Genomic DNA, 19,346 nt, shown 5'->3' with positions numbered 1-19,346 from the left:
GGGGATCAGAGCAGTAACTAACAGCCAAGTTCTTCTTTGCAGGATGAATGCTTTTCTCCTTGGAAGGCTAGATCTGTGCTGGTCCCAACATTGCTTCCTTTAAGGTGTCTGATACCTGCTGTGTGTGTGTATATGTGTGTGTGTATACACACACACACACGAACAGTCTAATATATATGTAAGTGACTTGAGATAATGTTGCTGACCAAGTTCTCATTTTGTTAGGGGTCAGCACTGTACCATTCTGCCCAGTGGCCCAGGATGCTCAGAGAGCGACCTCCAGCTGTACCCTTCTGCCTTCCTCAAGTGGTCATGGCACTCGTACAGCCCTGAAGTCTCTTCTAGAGGCTGAAGTCCAATTTTTCTGACTCGTCAGGGACCAGCTCTGTCACATCACAAAGGCACCCCTCTGAAAAGTAGTGCTCTGAAGACAGCTTTTCCTTCAGGGGTGGGGAAGCAGGAGATAAAAGTGGGGTGAACACAGAATTCAAATGCCAACCTCTCCCTTGTCCCCAATAACCCATCTGCTCCAGAGCTTAGTGGAGATGCTCGTTATTTAAAACAAACAGCCTTCCTGGCTTCACATGATCATCTGTTTATTTGGGTCATGTGGGGACAGCAGCCAGGGTATGTTAGGCAAAAAGCAAGGGTTTAGAAAGGAGGCTTTTCCTGGGCCTGTTGCTGCCAACAGGAGCCTGAAAATGACCAGAGTTTCTAATGAACCAAGGTTATTCTTGTTGGGGAATGGACTGTGGGGATGGGAGACAGATACCTATTAGGTGGCAAGGGGGAGGATAAAGGAGAGGAGTGAATAGGAGGGCTGTTGCATTTTAGCCGGCTTCCGGTTGCAAGGGGGTGGAGCTCAGGTAGAAGCTGGCCATTTATTCAGTCAAGGGAAAGTCTTTTTGATGTTTCAGCAGAAAGGTTAGCATGTTTGGGGAATAATCCAAAGCCCAGCCATTTCCAAAAAGTCGTTCCTAAAGTTTCTTTATGGCTTCTAGTGCTTAGTACCTTTGGGGCGGGAGGAAACCTGGCCCATCCATCATTGTGTAATTCTCATGGGAGGATTTTCCACTCTTCCTCCTCAAGTCTTTTGTACCCCAAGGCCCAGTTCAACCCCCTGAATGTTTTGTTTTTGTTGGCATCATGGCTTGTGAGATCTTAGTTCCCCGAACAGGGATCAAACCTCGGCCCACAGCAGTGAAAGTGCTGAGTCCTAACCACTGGACCACCAGGGAGTTCCCAACCCCCTCAGTTGTTTAATATGCTGAGCTAGTGACATTCCCTAATGAGGCTGTCTCCGATCCCCCCACCATTCACCTCAACAAAACTCTACATATATACATAACCCTAAGAGCTATGCAGATCAATTCCCTGACCCTCCAAAACATAAAAATAATAAGATGAAGGAAAGAGTGTGAAGCCATAGTACAAGTATACCAGATCCCAAATGTCCTAACCCTGTAGGCCTGACTTCTCAAATTATGCAAGTTGTCTTGGAGAGCTTTTCACCTATTATAGTTAAAACAAGACCAAAGGGAGAAAGCTGAGAGATGAAGAGGGAAAGACAGAAGACTAGTACACCCAGGGACACAGTACAACAGTACACGACGTTCTTTTCACAAATATTTACTGTGTGCCTAACATGTGCCAGACACTGGGCTATCTTCATAGCCAAGGCCAGGGGAACTTTGGTAAGCCAGAGCGGAGTAAAAGATCACAGAGCTGAACTCAATTCCACAGCGATACCCGGAAAAGGTAAAGCTTTGCTCTCTCCCACCATGCTGGATGTAGCACAAGAGATCAGAGGACTATATAAAGATCTGTAAGGAAGGGTACTGATATACTCTTTTCACTGAAGTCTTCACCCACCTTCCTCTACTCCTGGTGAGTTGTCAAAGGACCTCTCCTGAACCTATGAAACTGATACAGTCAAGTTCAGCCTTCCCGTTCACCTACTTCCTCTTCATTGGCTCACACAATGTCAGAACTGGAAGAGTTTCAATCACCTAGACCCATCTCCCAAGAGGTGTTTTATCCAAGGTCACAAAGCTGCTTAGTGTTAGCTGGGATGAGAAGTGGCCTGGTTCTCTTTGGAGTGTGTGGGACAGCTCAGCCTGGGGAGGAGGGTCCAGGGTCCTTGAAAACCTCACAGAAATGGCTGATGATGGGGAGCTGGCTGAAGACAGAAATACTCATTGACTTTGCTTAGTGGTGCCCAATGAACAAGCTTAGCAGGTGATTGAGAAGGCAAGGAAAGAGAATCAAACTTAGGATCCAGGGACTCAGAGGACACTGTACTGCCTCAGGCCACTCTGAGGAATGAAGATCAGGCCCAGGTAGACAGCCATTCTTCACTGGCGCTTATGTCTGGCTTGAAAAGGTGACTGGGGGAAAGGGGCAGATTTTTATCCAGGCAACCGCCCTGGGTGTGGATACTGAGTAGTAAGGAAAGAAATGCAGTTCAGAAGCAAAAAGGGAGGAGACACACACTCTGAGCTTTTCTGAGAAACCAAAGCGGCTAGCAAGCAAGCAGTGCAGCTAGAGAGATGGGGTCCATGGATGACTTGGGAAGGAGGAAGCTGATCAAAGGGGAAAGGCACAAGGGAAAGGATGAGGACTTCAGTTACTCCTTTGAAGACAAACAAGAGGTGGCTTTATGAGAGTAAGTTAATTCAGGTCATGGGAGTGAGACTGGGCAAAGTTATTAGTAGAGGGAGGCGGAGTCTTGCAATGAGAGTCAAGAGCCAGCTGGATCAGTGGGGGTGGTGGATGTCAAAGACAGGGAAGGCCCCTCCCAGGGCAGAGGGGCTGGAATGCAATCAGTGCCCCACACAAAGGACTCTGGTCCTCGGTCACAGCCAATCCAAGCTCACACGTAAAAGCAAGCCTGCAGATCAAGTCTTTAAAACTCAAGATATCAGCTACCTGCGCTAGTGACTGATGCTCTCTCAGAAGAGTATGTAGGGCCTGGACCAGTGGCCTCTTACTGGCTGGACTGCCTCCATCCAGGGCTCAGCTCCATGCCCACAACCAGATTTCTTACCAAGGGACCGGGGCCCATTGGGAGAGTCTACACTGGGCAGTGCTGGGGACACTCTAGGACTCTCGAGGAGCCACATTCCAGCCAGTGCCTCTCCTCCCACTTCCAGGCTGGGGGCTGGGATAGTACATACCCCTGTTCCCGAGCCCCCAGCCCCCAGCCCACTTGAGTCCCTGTTCCCATCACAGACACCTCACACAGCAGTGCTAGAGTTCACCAGTCATCTCTCTGAAGAGTTTACTCTGTGATAAGTCTGAACCATTCACTAAACACAATTAAGTCCTTATAACTTACAACACATACCAACATAAATGCAAGTGTTAAATGTAAAAAATAATGTCAAAAAGAGCCATAATAAAATACAGGCAAACATTTTTCTGCTCCAAGGGTGGTGAAAGAGGTTTCTACCCATAAAGGCAAACAAAGAAAATATAAAGGAACAGTTTTGGCAGATGTGATTATATAAGCCCTCTAAAAGCTCCTTGACTGTAAAAACAAAATAATTATCACCCACCATAAACAAGAACAAAAGGTAAATGACAAAATGGAGGGAAATATTGGCAAGATGTGCCCTTGCAATTTCAATAACAAAAAGAATACTTGGATAGAAAAGTGAACACAGAACATAATTTAAAATTCATAAAACAATAAATATATGAAGTAACATAATATATATATGAAAATGTTTGGCCTTGCAATACCATGATAAAATTAAAACAGTGAAAATATTCTTTATCAGCTGATAAAGGACTTTTAAAAACTGGCCTTCTAGTGCTATCAAATGTGTGGTAAAAACAGACACTTGTGGAAATGTGAAGTAGCACAACTTTTTCAGTGAACAAATTGGCAATATACATGGAAAGCCTTTAAAAGAGCATTATCCCTTCTGCTTCAGTAATCCTTACGTAAATTTATCCTAAAGCAATAAGAAAACACATAAACACTTCTGTACAAACATATTCACTAAGCATTTTACAGAAGTGAAAACCAGAAAACCTGAATTTCCAACAAGGAACAACTGGTTTCGTGAAGTGATGCTCACAATACGGCACGTGAAGAAAACCGGGTTGTTAATAAACAAAAATGTTAACAGTGGTTGTTTTTGGGCAGTGCAATTACCGGTAATTTTTATTTTCACAAGTTTTCCCACACATGGATTAATTTTATAATCAGAAAAAGGTTATCACAATATATTGCTAAATGAAAACGTTTATAAAATAGTAACACAGAACGTGACTCCACATTTGCTGTTTAAAAATATATATGCCTATAAAAATACTAAGATAACAAAATGTAAAATAACTCCATTTGAGTAGTGGAATTATAAACTTTTATTATTTTCTAAAGTTCTTACAATGAAAACATTACTTTCGTAAAATGAAATTATGTTAAAGGGGAAAAGTTCTCCCGTGCTTCCTCAGGAAGGGCCTCATACCTAGTTTTTCTTTCTGTTTCTTCACCCCCTCCCCCTAACGCATCTAAACCTGCTCTTTGTGCTGCTTAGCCCTGAAACCCCCCAGAGACAGTTCAGGCTTCCCTCACAGTCCAGGTGAGAGGTGTGGAACAGCACTAAGGCACTGGCACCAGGGCTGGAGAGGCTGGGCTGGATTCCGGGGCTCTTTCGAAGGTGGTGAGGAGAGGGAGACGCGGAGATTTCTAACGTGGACGGCTGGGTGCGTGGTGGCCGAGAACACAGGAGAGAAGCAGGGGCAGACAAGCTGAGTTTGCACAGCCACAGACCCGGGGAAGGTGTCCACTGGGTGGCTAGCTACGTGGGTGTTGGAAGTTGAGGAAAGGCCTAGACTTGGGCGTGATGAATGTAGGAGTGAGCAGGACTGAAGTCACGGAGTGGACACGGTCAGCCACAAGTGAGAGAAAAAAGCGAGGCCCATGGATAGAATCTTTGGGATTCTCCCTTTAAGAGGTGAGGAGAACTCTTAAAATGGGAGGGTAGGCAGCAACCAGACTTCAGTAGCTGAAATAAAGAGTGAGGAAAGTGGAGGCAGCAAACATGTAGACACTTCTACCACTTGGTGGTAGAAGAGGCCACAAACTGGTGGTCTACCAGGTCTCTATAAAATACTGAATTCGCTGTTAGGGTTTACATATTTCTCCTAAATCTGGATTTCTGGATTTCCTCAAGAAAGAAGAGGAAGACCCAACAACACTGGGCAGCCATTTCTGCATGGCAATAGCAACCGGAATTGAAAAAAAGCTACTTCATAGCAGGAGTACTCCATTAGTGGGAGCTCCAGCCCTTCTCGCCTGGCCCCTGGTGTAGAAGATGAGGAAATACTTCCCTTTGTGAATGAAAGTCCTCATTAGTGCTCATCTAGACTTCGCTGAAATAGAGGCCAGCGTTTGACCCATAAGCCCCACGTTTGGCCCCCGAAGGCAGATCCTGGGACAAACATACCTGAATTAGGGATCCTGACCAGACTGCGAATGCCCATTTCCCAGCAAGAGACACCGTATCAAAAGCCTCTGGAGGGCTTCCCTGGTGGCACAGTGGTTAAGAATCCGCCTGCCAATGCAGGGGACACGGGTTCGAGCCCTGGTCTGGGAAGATCCCACATGCTGCAGAGCAACTAAGCCCGTGCACCACAACTACTGAGCCTGCGCTCTAGAGCCTCTGAGCCACAACTACTGAAGCCCGCATACCTAGAGCCTGTGCTCCGCAACAAGAGAAGCCACCACAAGGAGAAGCCTGTGCACCTCAACGAAGAGTAGCCCCCGCTCTCCACAACTAGAGAAAGACCGCGAGCAGCAACGAAGACCCAACTCAGCCAAAAATATATAAATAAAATAAATTTTTTAAAAAAACAAAAAAGCAAAAGAGAACAAAACCCAAGAGCGCCTGGAATTACAAACGTAGGGGAGCAAGCCCGCTCTCACCCACTGCCCCAGGCTCAGCGGCGCTCCCTGGGCAGCCTTCTTTTGGGCAGAAGCAGCACAGGCTTCCCTGCATGGCTGCCAGGGCCCGCCCCCAGCTGGGGACTTCCCGGCTCTGCTCCCAGACGCTCAGCCACACTCCCTGAATGGGCCCACCCGATGGCAGGCAGCCTTTCCTTCTCTCCAGATTTACACAGTCCATTCCTCTACCTGGGGAAGAAGACTTGCTATTTTTATAACAATTGTTACCTTCTCCAGCAAGATCAGAAAATACGTCAGTTTTGCATTCTGTAAGTGAAATATTTGATGCTGCCTAAAAAAAAAAAAAAAACTTTCTTCTGTTATTATACAATTACATATTGTCAAAAGAGTCGTTACCTAATTATCGGTTATTTTACGTTGATTCTGATGCAACATGTGCTTGCATTAGACATTTTATTTTGTGGTTTTGCTATCTACTTAATTATCTGTACTACTGCCAAATACAAAATTCTATAAAGATTTGGTAGCATAAGTTAAGAACTAATTATAAGCAATTTCACTTATTACATCTTGTTCACTGATCATAGGCTGGAAAATTACCTTCAAATGCTACATTGTGAAGGTGGGTAAGAGATGCTTTTCTATTCCCTGTGTCATATAATTGAAGTCTCCTTCCCTAGAGATGGGTCAAATAAGCCCAGAAGTCTATTTCCACCCTCAGTGGAACTTGTTATGAATCTTGAGATTTGGTATGAAATCTCAGTCTCTTATCTCTGGACCTGAGTTCAAGTCCCACCTCTGTGACTTAGCTCTGTGAACAACCTTAGGGCAAGTCACTTAAGTTCTCTGAGCTGCCACTTCTTTAACTGATCACACAGGGACTCCATACTTCTTTGAAGGGTTACTAAGTCAGACAATTTACATAGAGGACGGACAATAAGTACTGGTTCCCTGTTCATCCTCCCAGTACACAGGAGCTTGGATTTTGCTCTCAGTCAGAGAGTGGCAGTCTACACCCGCAGTTATACACTTGAGGTCTCAGCCTTTTCACCTGAGTCTCCTGGTAGAAGATTTTCTGACCAGAGATTGAAAACTCAAAGGAGACTAAAAAGAGGTGAGCAAGTTGAGACGCCTACTCTTTGTTCATGGACTCTCCCAGGTGCTTTAGTATTTCTCTCACTTAACTGCTGCTACAACTCTGGGAAGCAAGAATTCTTCAACGTTTGTATGAGGAATCCAAGCTTTAGTGAGAATGACTGACCCTGTAAGTAGAACTGGAACGCAGACCCAGGTCTGATGAACTGTGAAGGCTGTGCTCTTCTCTGTTTTCCGCTCCCCTGCACTTTCTGGTCCACTCCGTCTTATCTCCGTTCCCTGGCTCCTAATAAGCACCTGTGGTCCCTCACTTCCCTGAAGAGAGCCGGAGCCCCCCATGTCTCTGCTGGGGCTGAGAGAGGCAGAGAGGCTGCACCTCAAAGGGCATGCAGAGCTGCAAGGCCTTCAGTCACAACACAGTCCCCTGGGGTAAAAGCAAAGCCTCTGAAAGGCAGCATTAGCTGTTCCAACCAGCAATTGAAAAACATAAACCGCTGTTTTAGTCATTTGGGTGAGTCACAGCAGAGGATCTGAATGTCTTTACAGAGCAGAGCAGGAACTCTCTGGTATGTGTGTGAGGCCCTGCTGCTCGTGGGTGAGCCTCACGCAGGGCTTTCTAATACTGTACTGGCACGAGCACCAAGAGGTTTGTACTTGGGAGCATTAGGAAGTTCAAGACCATCAATGCCCTGCTCCAAGAGGCAGAGGCCAATCCATTCTCACCAGTAAAGCCTCTTCTGGGTTTTCCTGGGGTTAGTGCCCATTCAGCAAACTGATTCTCCTGAGCATTCACTTCTCCAAAAAAGTTGTGGTCACATCCCTTTCCCAGGGCACCTCCTGGCTGGCTGTAAAACTGCTGCACCTTTGAGACCTTCCTTCTCTCAGAGGGTTCCTTAGTTTCCCAAACTGGACCTTCTTCCTCCTCATGTACAGGTCTGTTGCATGGCCACCTAGGACATCTGTTCCTCCTCGGCCATAAAAATAAGGGCAGATGGAGTTTCCCCTTGAGCCCACACAGACCCAGGGTTAGTGACAGACATGTTCCACACAGAAACACCTCTTGTGGAAAAGAAGGCCCAGCTAACCTGTATAATATACCTAACACAGAACCAACTGTGACAATGTTTTATGTAAATAACACAGCACATGCATGCTCTCCAGCAGCCAGATAAACCAAAACAAGAATTAAAAGACAAAAGAAGATTGAAAGCAGCTTCTTTCTTAAGGCTCTCTATATTACTCTTCCTGCAACATAAAGCTTTTGAAAAGTTACTATTTAAAATCACTAAACATCCCCCTCTGGTACCCCCATTAACTAGAGACCAATAAAAAGTTGATCCAAGGGACTGACCCAACCTGGATATATTTTAGAGTAGCAGGACAAGTCAACTGGTACCATAAAGAAACATTAAAAGGTTGAAAGCTTATGCCCAGACTGCAGGGTGGTGGGGTTTTCTTTATTTCTACTTTTATCTCTCTAATTTTTTTATGTTAAAATATACTTGCTTCCATAAAAATGTTTATCTGAGTAGCAACTGGATATTTCAAGACAATACCAAGGACACTATTTTATCCACTCCACAGTGAAGTTGATAAAAGGGCCAAATACGCCCCCATGTGGCTACAGAGGAAAATGCCTCGGTTTAAGTAAGAAGGAGGGGCTTACAGGAGGCCTCGAATTTTCTACAGGCCTTTGCATCTTTTTCACCCCCTGCAGTTTTATTACTTGTCAGAGCTTAGAAGTTGCTGTGCTCACATGGTAAGCTTTGATTTCTATCAAGAGAAGAGAGGTTTCATGTTTTTAAAAATATATACTAAAGTTTTAAGTAATCCACATGCACCCTTAAGGTCAGCTGAAACTCTAACACAGAGACACTAACCCTACTAGGACAAGCAGCGATGCTCTGGCGTGTGAATACCTGGGCAACGATGTGGGGTGAAGGGACCAAACTGCTGGAAGCAAAGCAGATTCCAAAGAACAAAAGCAGCTTATTCCCCTCCTTGGAAAACAAGTTCAGCTTCTGTTCCCACTTTGGTTATCAAGAGATCAGAAGCCAATGCAAGGGACCAGAATAGAATTTAAGATAATACCACAAAGATCGTATTCCACACCAATCCATCAACATGAACTTGACCTCTAGACACTTCGGCAAGTATCACTCAACATTATGATACCTGGGTCAATAACCTATTTCTTCTAAAAAAATTCCTCTTCCCCATATCAGAGGTGTAGGCTACCACATATCACACGCGTTGTAAGTATATGCGTAAGTGAAAGAATTTTTAGATGTTTTTTCAAAAGTTTCAATGTTCTCTCATTAAATAGAAATAGCTATTCAGAGAAGGAAACGAAGACACACAAATGCAAAAATGGCACTCACAGCTCTGGCACTGGAAGCTTCTGTTGTCACATACTTTTTAAATTCTAAGAGCATTACCTTAACACCTACAAAACGTCCTCCATGACACCAGGCCTTAAACCTGGGGCACCAAACACATATAGACACAAGACACATCTCCTGGGCCTGCAGGTCCACAGAGGATTCTTTGGAGACCTCTAAGTATCAGACTTAAACAAAGGCTAATACTGCACCTGAAGCACAGTTTGAACAGGCGAGGAGCATAAATAAGGCACTCCTGTGACAACATGGAAAAATACAAGACATCAGATGAGAAAAGAGCATAATATAAAACTGCAGCATGAACACAACCAAAGTTGAACCCACATACTCACACACCCCATCTACAGAAAGAGATTAGAGACTAGAAGGAAACACTGAGATACCAATAGTGGCTGTGCTTCAGAAGGTTGAGACTAGGGGTGATTTTGAAGCTGTTTTCTCCTTTCATCTTTCCAGATCTTTAATAATGAGCATACACTACTCTTTTATAGTGAAACAAACAAGCAAATACTTAATGATCACTTATCGAGTGAATGGCTGTCATCTAACTCACTTATCCTAAAATTTTATGAAGATATAAACTAGGTTTGGGTCCAGCATATGATTCCAATGTGTCCTAAGAGGTAAGCAGAGCAGGATCGTGTGGGTGAGTACAGGAGATGAGCACAGGAATCTAGGGCCCTGCAATGAATCTTGGCTCTGTGGGACCCTGGGTGTTGGTTTCCTTATCCTGTCAAAGAAGAGGCTGGACTAGCATAGTGGTTCCTAATCCTCAGTGAGTTACTAACTGCTCTCTCTAAGTCAGGGACCCTTCTCTCCAGAAGAAAACCCCAAATATGTCCAGAGCTTTCGGAAATAATCCAGGTGGCTATGGGTTCTCCAGAGGTTCACGGACCAGGTTAAGAACACTGGTTGGTTAATATGTTCTCTTCTGCAGCTCTGTCTCCATGGCCACAGGGAGGTATAATATGGTCCTATTTCCATTTCCTGTATCTTTGCTGAGGGACTGGTCTAGCTGCTGCTAAAGTATGCCAAGGTCACCAGTTTTCTGCCCCAACCAATGTCACCTTTTAAAAGTGTGGCTTAACTACGCAGTCTTCTTCGCAGATAGCAAGGAGCTCTGGCACCATACTCAGAAATTTCAGGCTAAATAGAACCCTAGGCTGCTGGTGTAAAATCAAGCCATGAAAAGTCAAGCACAGCAGAGGATAACTGAGACACCAAGAGAATAAAAGAGAGACTCCTTTTCCAGAGACGTTCCTGCCAAGCCCTGACACTACAATTAGAAACATGTTTTAAGAACATGGTTACCTCGGCCTTAGAATTCTCCAATGGTAACAGGTAAACAAAGAAGGGATTACAAGGGAACCCAAAAAAACCGTCTTTGATCAGCGACAACTTATCTGCCAATAGATGAGACTTTCTTAAGCAACTTACTACACATAACTGTCTTACTCCATTTTTATTTCTATCATCAATCACCTATCCATTCAAAGCCAAGAAAATATTTTCCCCAACCCCAGGATTCAAACAGGATTGACAGTTTTCAATTCTGAATACTCTTATATTAGCTCCACTTCAAATGTCGAAACAAATTAAAAAATATCACACACCAGTAAAACTGCTACAAAATAGTACTTTAAACAGGTTGGAGGTAGGGGTATGGCTTCATTCTGCTGTATCTCAGTCACATCTGGCAGTTTTGATTCCCTAATTCTGTTTCTGAAATAACCAACATCAAAACAGACAAGAGTCAGGAATATGCCGATGTTTCCGACGTTTCCAGGCGCTTCCTGATTGGCCCTTCTTCCTGGCATTACTGAGCTTTCTCTCCCTGACTCTCCCGCCACCTACCATTAGGCCAGTTCCCTTCTCAGGACTGACACAGGGGTCATCAACTATATGTACCCAAAGTCTTCAGTCTTGAAGGTGACTTTAGAAGAAGGTACAGGGCTATCTGGTATACCACCTCCACCAGGGGGTTGAGAAAGTCACCCCTTCTCAGGAAGCAACCAGGGGTGACTGAGTGTGATGCTCTGTAAGTTCTGACCAGGATCAGACTGCAAAAATAATCCTTTTGGCCTCAGAAAACCAGTCTAAAGCTAAGGTGATCAGCTTAAGTCAGGTTTAAATCCCTTGTGAGTTTACTGATGGCTTTTTGTTGATGCAAATAATCACAATTCTTCCTCTGAACTACCATACTACAGGGCCCTGTTAACTTAAAAAAAAAGGGAGGGGGATGTTTAAAATGGATTAATTTGTTTCAGATAATTCCAGCAGGCCAATGGTGGGATTCAGCTTGCCACCCCACAGGCCACACTCCAAAGCAAGCTGCTTTACTGTGCAAAGAGTTTGGAGTTAACTAGCAACAAGCCTGAAAATTTGGTTACGTATATAAGTACAAAGCTGGTTCATCAAATCCCTGTTCTGGCCCTCAACCCAATGCATTTCAACTAAGGCATCATCTACCTCCTTCTTAACGTTTATCAAACACTTGAATAGGTAACATCCAGCCACTCTTTGGAGATGGTTCCCTTTTTCAGATACTGGGTTGCTGAATTGCTCAGAAGCCTCTTGGTCCTGGGCTCCATTACTGGAGCCTTTACAACTTTCCCAAACCTCCATCTCTCCCTTTTCCTCACTCCTTTCATCCTCCATGGGTTCTGGGTTTTCCTCCTGGGAAAGCGAGTCCTGGTTTGGGCCATGGCCCTCCACAGTAGCAGACTCGCCTTCCTGTAGAGCAGGCCCACACAGAGCACTCTCCTGGGGACCCTGAGCCAAGTCTTGGTTCTTGCCAGACTCTTTAGCGGGGGACCTTTTCTCTTCCAAGGCTTGGATGACGTTCTTGGGAGCTCGGGGAACTTCTCTCAGTTGTCTCACTCGGTCCCTTTTCTTCCTCCTTAAGTGAATCCAGGAGTTTTCTATGGCTGTTAGGAAAAGGCTAATTTCCTCCTTTCCACAGGGAACTCGTTTATGCTGGACCTGTTCGGAGGAAAAACAGAATTTTATAGGAAATCACTTTTCCCCTCTGAAAACTCCTTAGAACTTTCTTTTTTAAAAAAGAAAAGAGGGCTTCCCTGGTGGCACAGTGGTTAAGAATCTGCCTGCCAATGCGGGGGACACGGGTTCGAGCCCTGGTCCAGGAAGGTCCCACATGCCGTGGAGCAACTAAGCCCGTGCGCCACAACTGCTGAGCCTGTGCTCTAGAGCCCAACGAGCCACAACTACTGAGCCTGCGTGCCACAACTACTGAAGTCCGCACACCTAGAGCCCATGCTCCGCAACAAGAGAAGCCACTGTAATGAGAAGTCCGCACACCGCAGCAAAGAGTAGCCCCTGCTTCCCGCAACTAGAAAGAGCCCCGCGCACAGCAATGATGACCGAACGCAGCCAAAGATAAATAAACTTTTTAAAAAATTAAAAAACAGAAGAAAAAATAAAAGGAAAAAGAGAGATTATTATAAGTACTTCTTCAATGTGCTTATTAACCAGGTACCTTCAGATCGGTGAGAATTTTTTCAATCCATGTTGTCACAACTACTATGCCTTCCACTGTCTCAGAGCCCAAAGACGATGCTTTGAGGGATAATTCTTTCATCACAGATTCCAATACTACAAACGTAATGGGTTTCCTTGGCTTCTCTAATTTTCTTCGCTTACTTGGTGGTGACTGAAAGAAAAAGAAGGCATTGGAGAAGAGGGAAGGTTATCCAAATAACTAAATCTCATGCCTTATAATGAATTCAGCTTGGGAAATATCCATGACCTCTGCTACCAATCACAGAGCACTAAAAACACAAAGGCGTTTGCATCTTTATTTTTAATACTCAAAACAACCCTGCAAAATGGGTTTATCATATCCCCATTTTATAGAAGGGAAAAACTAAGATACAGAGAGCCTATGTAATCAGCTCCAGGTCGCAGAGTTAGTATTTGTCAAGTTAGGATTTGAACCCCAAAGCCAGGTCTTTTCTGCCATACCATGCTGCCTGTGTTCTGGCTATCAGTACGTAACTCCTCCACTTACTAAAGGTCCTTAATCTACCTGTTGTGCCCAAAACAGGCCTGTGCAAGTATAATTTCATGGCACCTCAAGGACCCCAAGGGCATTGTGTTATTTTCTATAAAGAAATGCATGGCTTAAAATCACCACCTTGTAGCCTGAGTTTATACTTGCCAAGGCTTGAAAGAAAGCAGCTGGTGAGCCACAGTTTGTGAGATCACATGCTAGGAATGACCAGGGCCATCAGAATTACATCGGCGGAAAAGGACGCTGAATCTTGGTTAACATTAGGGCCAAGCCAGTGGCTAGCTAAGCACTGCCTCTCAGCTGGGGAGAGGGGACACCAGTACCATAGAGAACAGCGGATTTGAAAGCTGGTTCCACATAACTCAAGGTTGTCGTCTTTCTTTAAATTTCAAGCTTGGAAAGTGATTTACACTCTAACCACTAGAGGGACTCAAGTTCCATTTTAAAAACCAAGTGACACTGCTGTATTTAAAGTTTATTTCTTTAAAGTAAAAACTTGCTAAATTTTTTTAAATGACTCAGCTAAGACCAGATATATTATGGATACTTTAAGAGACAGACTTGTAGACAACTTTTATCAAAACTTAAAAAAAATTAAGCTAATTCTAAGGTTAAATGGGTCAAAATGAGGAGGATTATAAGAAGGCTCAAAAAAAGAAAACACCTAGTCAGCTTTGAAGATCTTCTCCTAAAGAAAGGCCTCTGATAATTGTGCTGCTAACTCCAATTCTGCCTGGAAACAGTGACAGAGCACGTCCATATACACACATAGTCAGGTCCAGTTACTGGGTGAGGCCTTATAGGAACTAACCAGCTACTCCCTACCCCATACATACACAACAAAATATCCAGTTTATTCTATGCTAGAAAACTTTTAGATGGTATTTCTTAGAAACAATCTACATTTTCTCTTTATACCAGATATTAACCAATAAAGAATGGAAATTAAAGAACAATAGAAAACAAGCTTAGAAGAAAAGGACCAAAAACAAAGGGTGTGTGTATGAGTCAGAAACCTGCCCTTGAGAAATGAATGGTGGACTCTAAGCCCTGAGTCTGAACTTGCTCAGTTAATGTTTCAGACAAGATGAGACAAATTCATGTTGACATTAAGATAGTAGTATTGTTATTACTCAATCACCCAGCATAAGAAACATAATTTCTACAATTACGGACAGCCTAACACTTTGCACTAAGGAGCTTAAGATATGATTATTAAGCTGGGGGTGAAAAAAGATGGTGGTGTTGTAGGAGGAGGATGGGGGAGAAGAATCAGATTCCCTTTCCACTTCCTGACATCCAAAGGCTGTTAACATGGAAAGGTCACCGTCACAGGGCCATCCCTGACAGCACACCAAAGGTCATCTACAAATATGGCTAAAAGGATAACGCCCCATCTCTCTTCTGACAGAGGTGGTAATCATTTGTGCTCACAAATTCCAACCAGCAAAGTGAAGATATTGCTGTATTTCTCATTTCCTGCACTATTCTTCTCCAAAAGTAAGAATGGACTCATCATCATTTCTAGAACTAAAGGAGAAAAATGCATCCTCACCAAACTTAACAAGAGCTCTATCAAGGATCCACTTTACAAGTTCCAAGGGAGTCAGAAACAACAAAGCAGTTTATTGCCTTCTTACACCAGTACTAAAATGAAACCTTCTCCATCTCATATATTGCTCCTTTACCTTGCATCCTGGCTCCAGTGTTCCATATACAATGGTCAATCAACAAATCTGGTATTTCCGAAGATTTTTAGTGAATTGTTTTAATACACACACATATTCTCAGGATTGTTTTAGTTTTACTCTACTATAGAAACTAGGTAGGCACTCAAAGAGACAGATAATTTATACTTTAGAAATTCTCAAAGTTTTTAAATGATTAGAGATTAACTTAAGCCTGGCTTACAGCAATCATTCCTCTCCCTTTCTCGTTCGTACTGTAAATTCTTAGTAGGCAGGGCCAGAGTAAAATACAGGAGCAGGTCTTAAAGAAATTAATAGTTAAATTCAACCCCACAGGTTCAACAGTAGGTAACTGTATATATACCCTGTTACAACACCAGTAAATAGAAGCTATCTGTTTTTCCCCAACTGAGATGATCTTAATTTGCTAATATGCTTTTAAATCTCAAACCACAAATATTTTCAATGAAGAGTTCTACACTCAAACTGTCATAATATAGTTTAGAAGACAAAGTAACATAAATAATTCAACATTTTAAAGCATAAATTTAAAAATCAATAATTTACAATGGTTAATTCAGTTTAGTGCAAAGAATCAGAAGGTGAATTTACAACTGCTTTTGGATTAGAAGATGAACTACTGTATTACCCAGCTGAAATTACAATGTGAAAGAAGTTTGGTGGGGAGCTGTAAATCCCGCAGGGGATACAGGTTTTGTATTGCTTGAACTGCAAGGATTCAATGAATAAAAATCAACAGGGGGAGGAGCGTCAAGTGTTACAATACTGAAACCATAAATTGGACAAAAACAGTTCTTAAATTTTTAAAATATGCTTTACCTAGCAGAGCTGTCTTTAAATTTCTTAAATCATCACTCTTATATTAATTTCTAGATCTCAGTGGTACAATTAGTCAGGAGACTTTCGAATTAGGTGTAACCTGACGCAATCCCGTGTGGCGTCTGCTATGCTGCTGAAGCTCTGCTGTTAACTACAGCTAAGGCAGAAACTCCCAGTGAGCCACAGGCTGCATGAAAGCTTTAAGAGCTCCCTCGTATCTGCAGGAAAAGGGAGTCGTTCACTAAGATCTGCTGAGCATGAAGCCACAGCCTCCTCGTTTAGACAAAGCAGCTTCTAGAATGGTCTGGAGGGGAAAGGAGTGCTCTTGGCTACTGCACTGGGGTCCTCCCTGCTCTACCATACTCTGAATGGCTACTGCCCCAGGTCCTCCAGGAACAAGCAGAATGTCTGTAAGCTGTTATTCAGCACAGGCTGTCATTTATGGAGAAACAAAGCCAAGCAGCCAACACTGACACCTGGCTGGAATACACACAGGAGGTGCGCTGGGAAGGACAGTCAGACCATCTTGCCTTATTCAAATGTGTATCAGCTCTGCTGCCATGAAGTGGACAAAATATTTTGTTGTCTAAAAGTGCGGCTTCCTTATTAACAGCCCAGTGGCATTTCTGTTGTTACCTAATCTGCCAGGTTACTGTTTCTATAATGTCCCTGTAATCATTCCTAGATATATTCAAAAACAATAAAAAGTAAAAAATCAAGGGGAAGAAAAGTTTATGTAGAATGCTACCTATCTAAGAAGGGGTGGCTATAACTACATGTGTATTTCTTTATATTAAAACAACCAAACAAAAAACAATGGAAGGATAAATTATAAAATCATTTAAATAGTAATCCAAGGAGAAGAGGGATTGATTGGGGTGAAAGAGACAAGAGAAAGAAGCTAGACCTCTAACTATATCCTTTTCAATATTTGATTTTGAAACCATGGGTAAATATCTTTTACAATTACAAAACAAAATTAAATAGTACAAAAAAAGGCAATCTCTAAAAATATAAAGTAGAATGAAACAAATGAACGTAACTGTGTACGGACTGGTGGCATAAACCCACAAAAAGGAAACATTCCAAATGACTTTAAAATCCATCATGAGACAGTCCCCAAGGACAAAAGAATGAAAAAAAATAAAAAAGCTATTTTCACAAATGATTTGGTGATGTTAACTTTGAGACTGCCATGGTATATCATGGGCCAAAACAAATGAGTAATGAATTATGGTCAAGGACTGAGATTTTTGGCATGGAATTTTTGAACAGGAGATATAGATAGACAATTGGTGAAGTTAAGTAGAAACTAAATAGAAAGTCGGAACTAGGATGTATTTTATCTTTAAAAACAAAATCGAAAAATAGTTGCTGCCAGCTCTGGGGAAGAAAAAAAAAACGTATTTTTTGGGGGAGCAACCTGTCATACTAGACAGAAAGGGAGCTACTACCCAAGACTCTAGTATGATAAGACGACTCAGCATCCAACTTGAATAAACACCCCATGGGCAAAGATGGGACATAATCTGTGCATCAATAAAGATAATAAGTGTAACAGACTGAAAAATACTGAAAGTGTAAATCCATGAATTCATAATAGTCTAAAAACAAAACCTAAACCACCCTCTTTGGTCACTTCTGGGAGATGCTAGGGAACCACTAACTCATTATTCTTAAAACTGAAAAGTAAAGCAAAATAATCAAGCATTTATCCTGCCTTTACCAGATGAACTGTACCTCAACGTAACCAAATAGTTGATAAGGGGAAGTTTCTCTTTATAAGTACTTTAGCAATAAAGAAGGAATAATAGAATCGGAATATCAACATTCTGCAACTCTAAATGAATTAATGGATCCAGGCAATGATCATCAATGACTGCTCACATTGTAAGAAGACAAAAGCAAACATTATGTGCCTCCTGATGGAAGTTCTGAAGCATACCACACACCACCTAGAAAGCAGTCTCCTCCCCCACCCCCCATCAAAACTGTACAATATCTGATCATGCCTCTGGCTCTAACTGCCAATTTATAGGAAAGACAGGGTCTGAGGAACATATTAACACCATGGAGATGCACTCAGAAAAATCCAGATATAAAAAACTCTATAGGACAAATATCCCATTTTCTTTAACAAATAAATTACAAGGGAGTGGGTGACAGATGGGGGAAAGAGGGGGTGGACAACCATACTAAAAGCAATTCAAAGGATATATCTATCAACTGCAACACATAAAACTTAGTAAGACTCTAGTTTGACAAACTTTAAAACATCTGAGACAGTAAGAAAAATTTGATCAACTATACAGCCAACATGAAGGAATTATAAATTATTGTGGTTATGTTTTTTTTTAAAGAATCTTTACCTTTTACAGATAAATATGAAAATGGTTATGGATAATATACTGTCTGAGATTTGCTTCAGAATCGTCAGGGCAGGGGGAAGGAGTATATGGAATACAGATGAAACAAGAATAGCCATGAGCTGTCAACAGTCAACGTAGGTGATTGATAGGTAAACACTAGGTGTCTTCCTAGACTGTCAATCGACTCAATATTAAAATTATTTAACTTCAAAAACTAAAAACAAAGATATATATTATGGAATACAATACAAAATTCAAATGCATATTAAAGAGAAAAGAAGAGACTTCAAGAGTACAGAGTGCTTCCTGGGAAATTCTTTATTGTCACCCTGATGCCCAGGGATTTGTCAGAAAACATTTCCTCCTATAGCTGATACTTCAGTGGAAAAGTCTGAGAATCACTGTACCACATCATTTATTCCTTCATTTTCATTTATTTAATAATTATTATTTGAGGACCAGACACTATACTAGGTTGATGCCATGTAGAAGACACAATATGGACAAAGAGTGAACACAGGAGCAGGATCCCAATATCAATTTAGGAAGAGTGAGGGCAAACTTCACAGATGGCAGTATCTGAACTAACTTGATAGATGAGAGTCTGATGGTCAGAGAGGAATCTCCTGGAGAGGGATCAGAGAGCAGAAGCTCAGCATTACTGGGGCATCAAATATGGAGGTGGGTGAGAAGGAATGGTGGGGAATGACAATACAATATATTTTACTGAGCATTTACTATATACCAGACACTGTGTTAATTATATTTAATCCTCAAAACCCTATGTGGTAGGTACTATTATTACCCCCATCTTATAGATGAGGAAACTGAAACTTAGAAAAGTAACCTGCTCAACATAAAGCTAGACAGGGGCCAGCACACAAAAGGCTTTTTCTATACACTATGCAATAGTTTTGGTGTTATCCACCACGCCACAGTTAAACAGAATACCAATACAAACTACTAGGTCACAAGGAAGTTCATGCAGAATACAAATGACTGAAA

The 19,346-nt window shown here is 42.5% G+C and overlaps 1 protein-coding gene across 7 annotated transcripts in view; it reads right to left on the bottom strand.

The window, feature by feature from the left end:
- Nucleotides 1–3,784: 3,784 nt before the first annotated feature.
- METTL16 (methyltransferase 16, RNA N6-adenosine) overlaps nucleotides 3,785–19,346 on the bottom strand; it is a 62,984-nt gene continuing 47,422 nt past the window's right edge. For 4 of the 7 annotated variants that reach the window (XM_067714890.1, XM_067714893.1, XM_067714894.1 and 1 more), the window contains 2 exons: nucleotides 12,911–13,084; nucleotides 3,785–12,396 (listed from right to left, as the gene is read on the bottom strand). In XM_067714890.1, the coding sequence (XP_067570991.1) occupies nucleotides 11,773–12,396; nucleotides 12,911–13,084 (798 nt within the window). In that variant the 3' untranslated portion in view covers nucleotides 3,785–11,772. Of the gene's footprint in view, nucleotides 12,397–12,910; nucleotides 13,085–18,111; nucleotides 18,968–19,346 lie in introns of those variants that run through there. The other 3 variants (XM_067714896.1, XM_067714895.1, XM_067714897.1) reach the window with 2 other exon arrangements.

The sequence above is a fragment of the Pseudorca crassidens genome, chromosome 19 (genome assembly GCF_039906515.1).
Source record: "Pseudorca crassidens isolate mPseCra1 chromosome 19, mPseCra1.hap1, whole genome shotgun sequence".
Taxonomy (NCBI): Eukaryota; Metazoa; Chordata; class Mammalia; order Artiodactyla; family Delphinidae; genus Pseudorca; species Pseudorca crassidens.
Note: the sequence above shows the minus strand (reverse complement) of the source record. Positions and strands in the feature narration are given on the sequence as shown.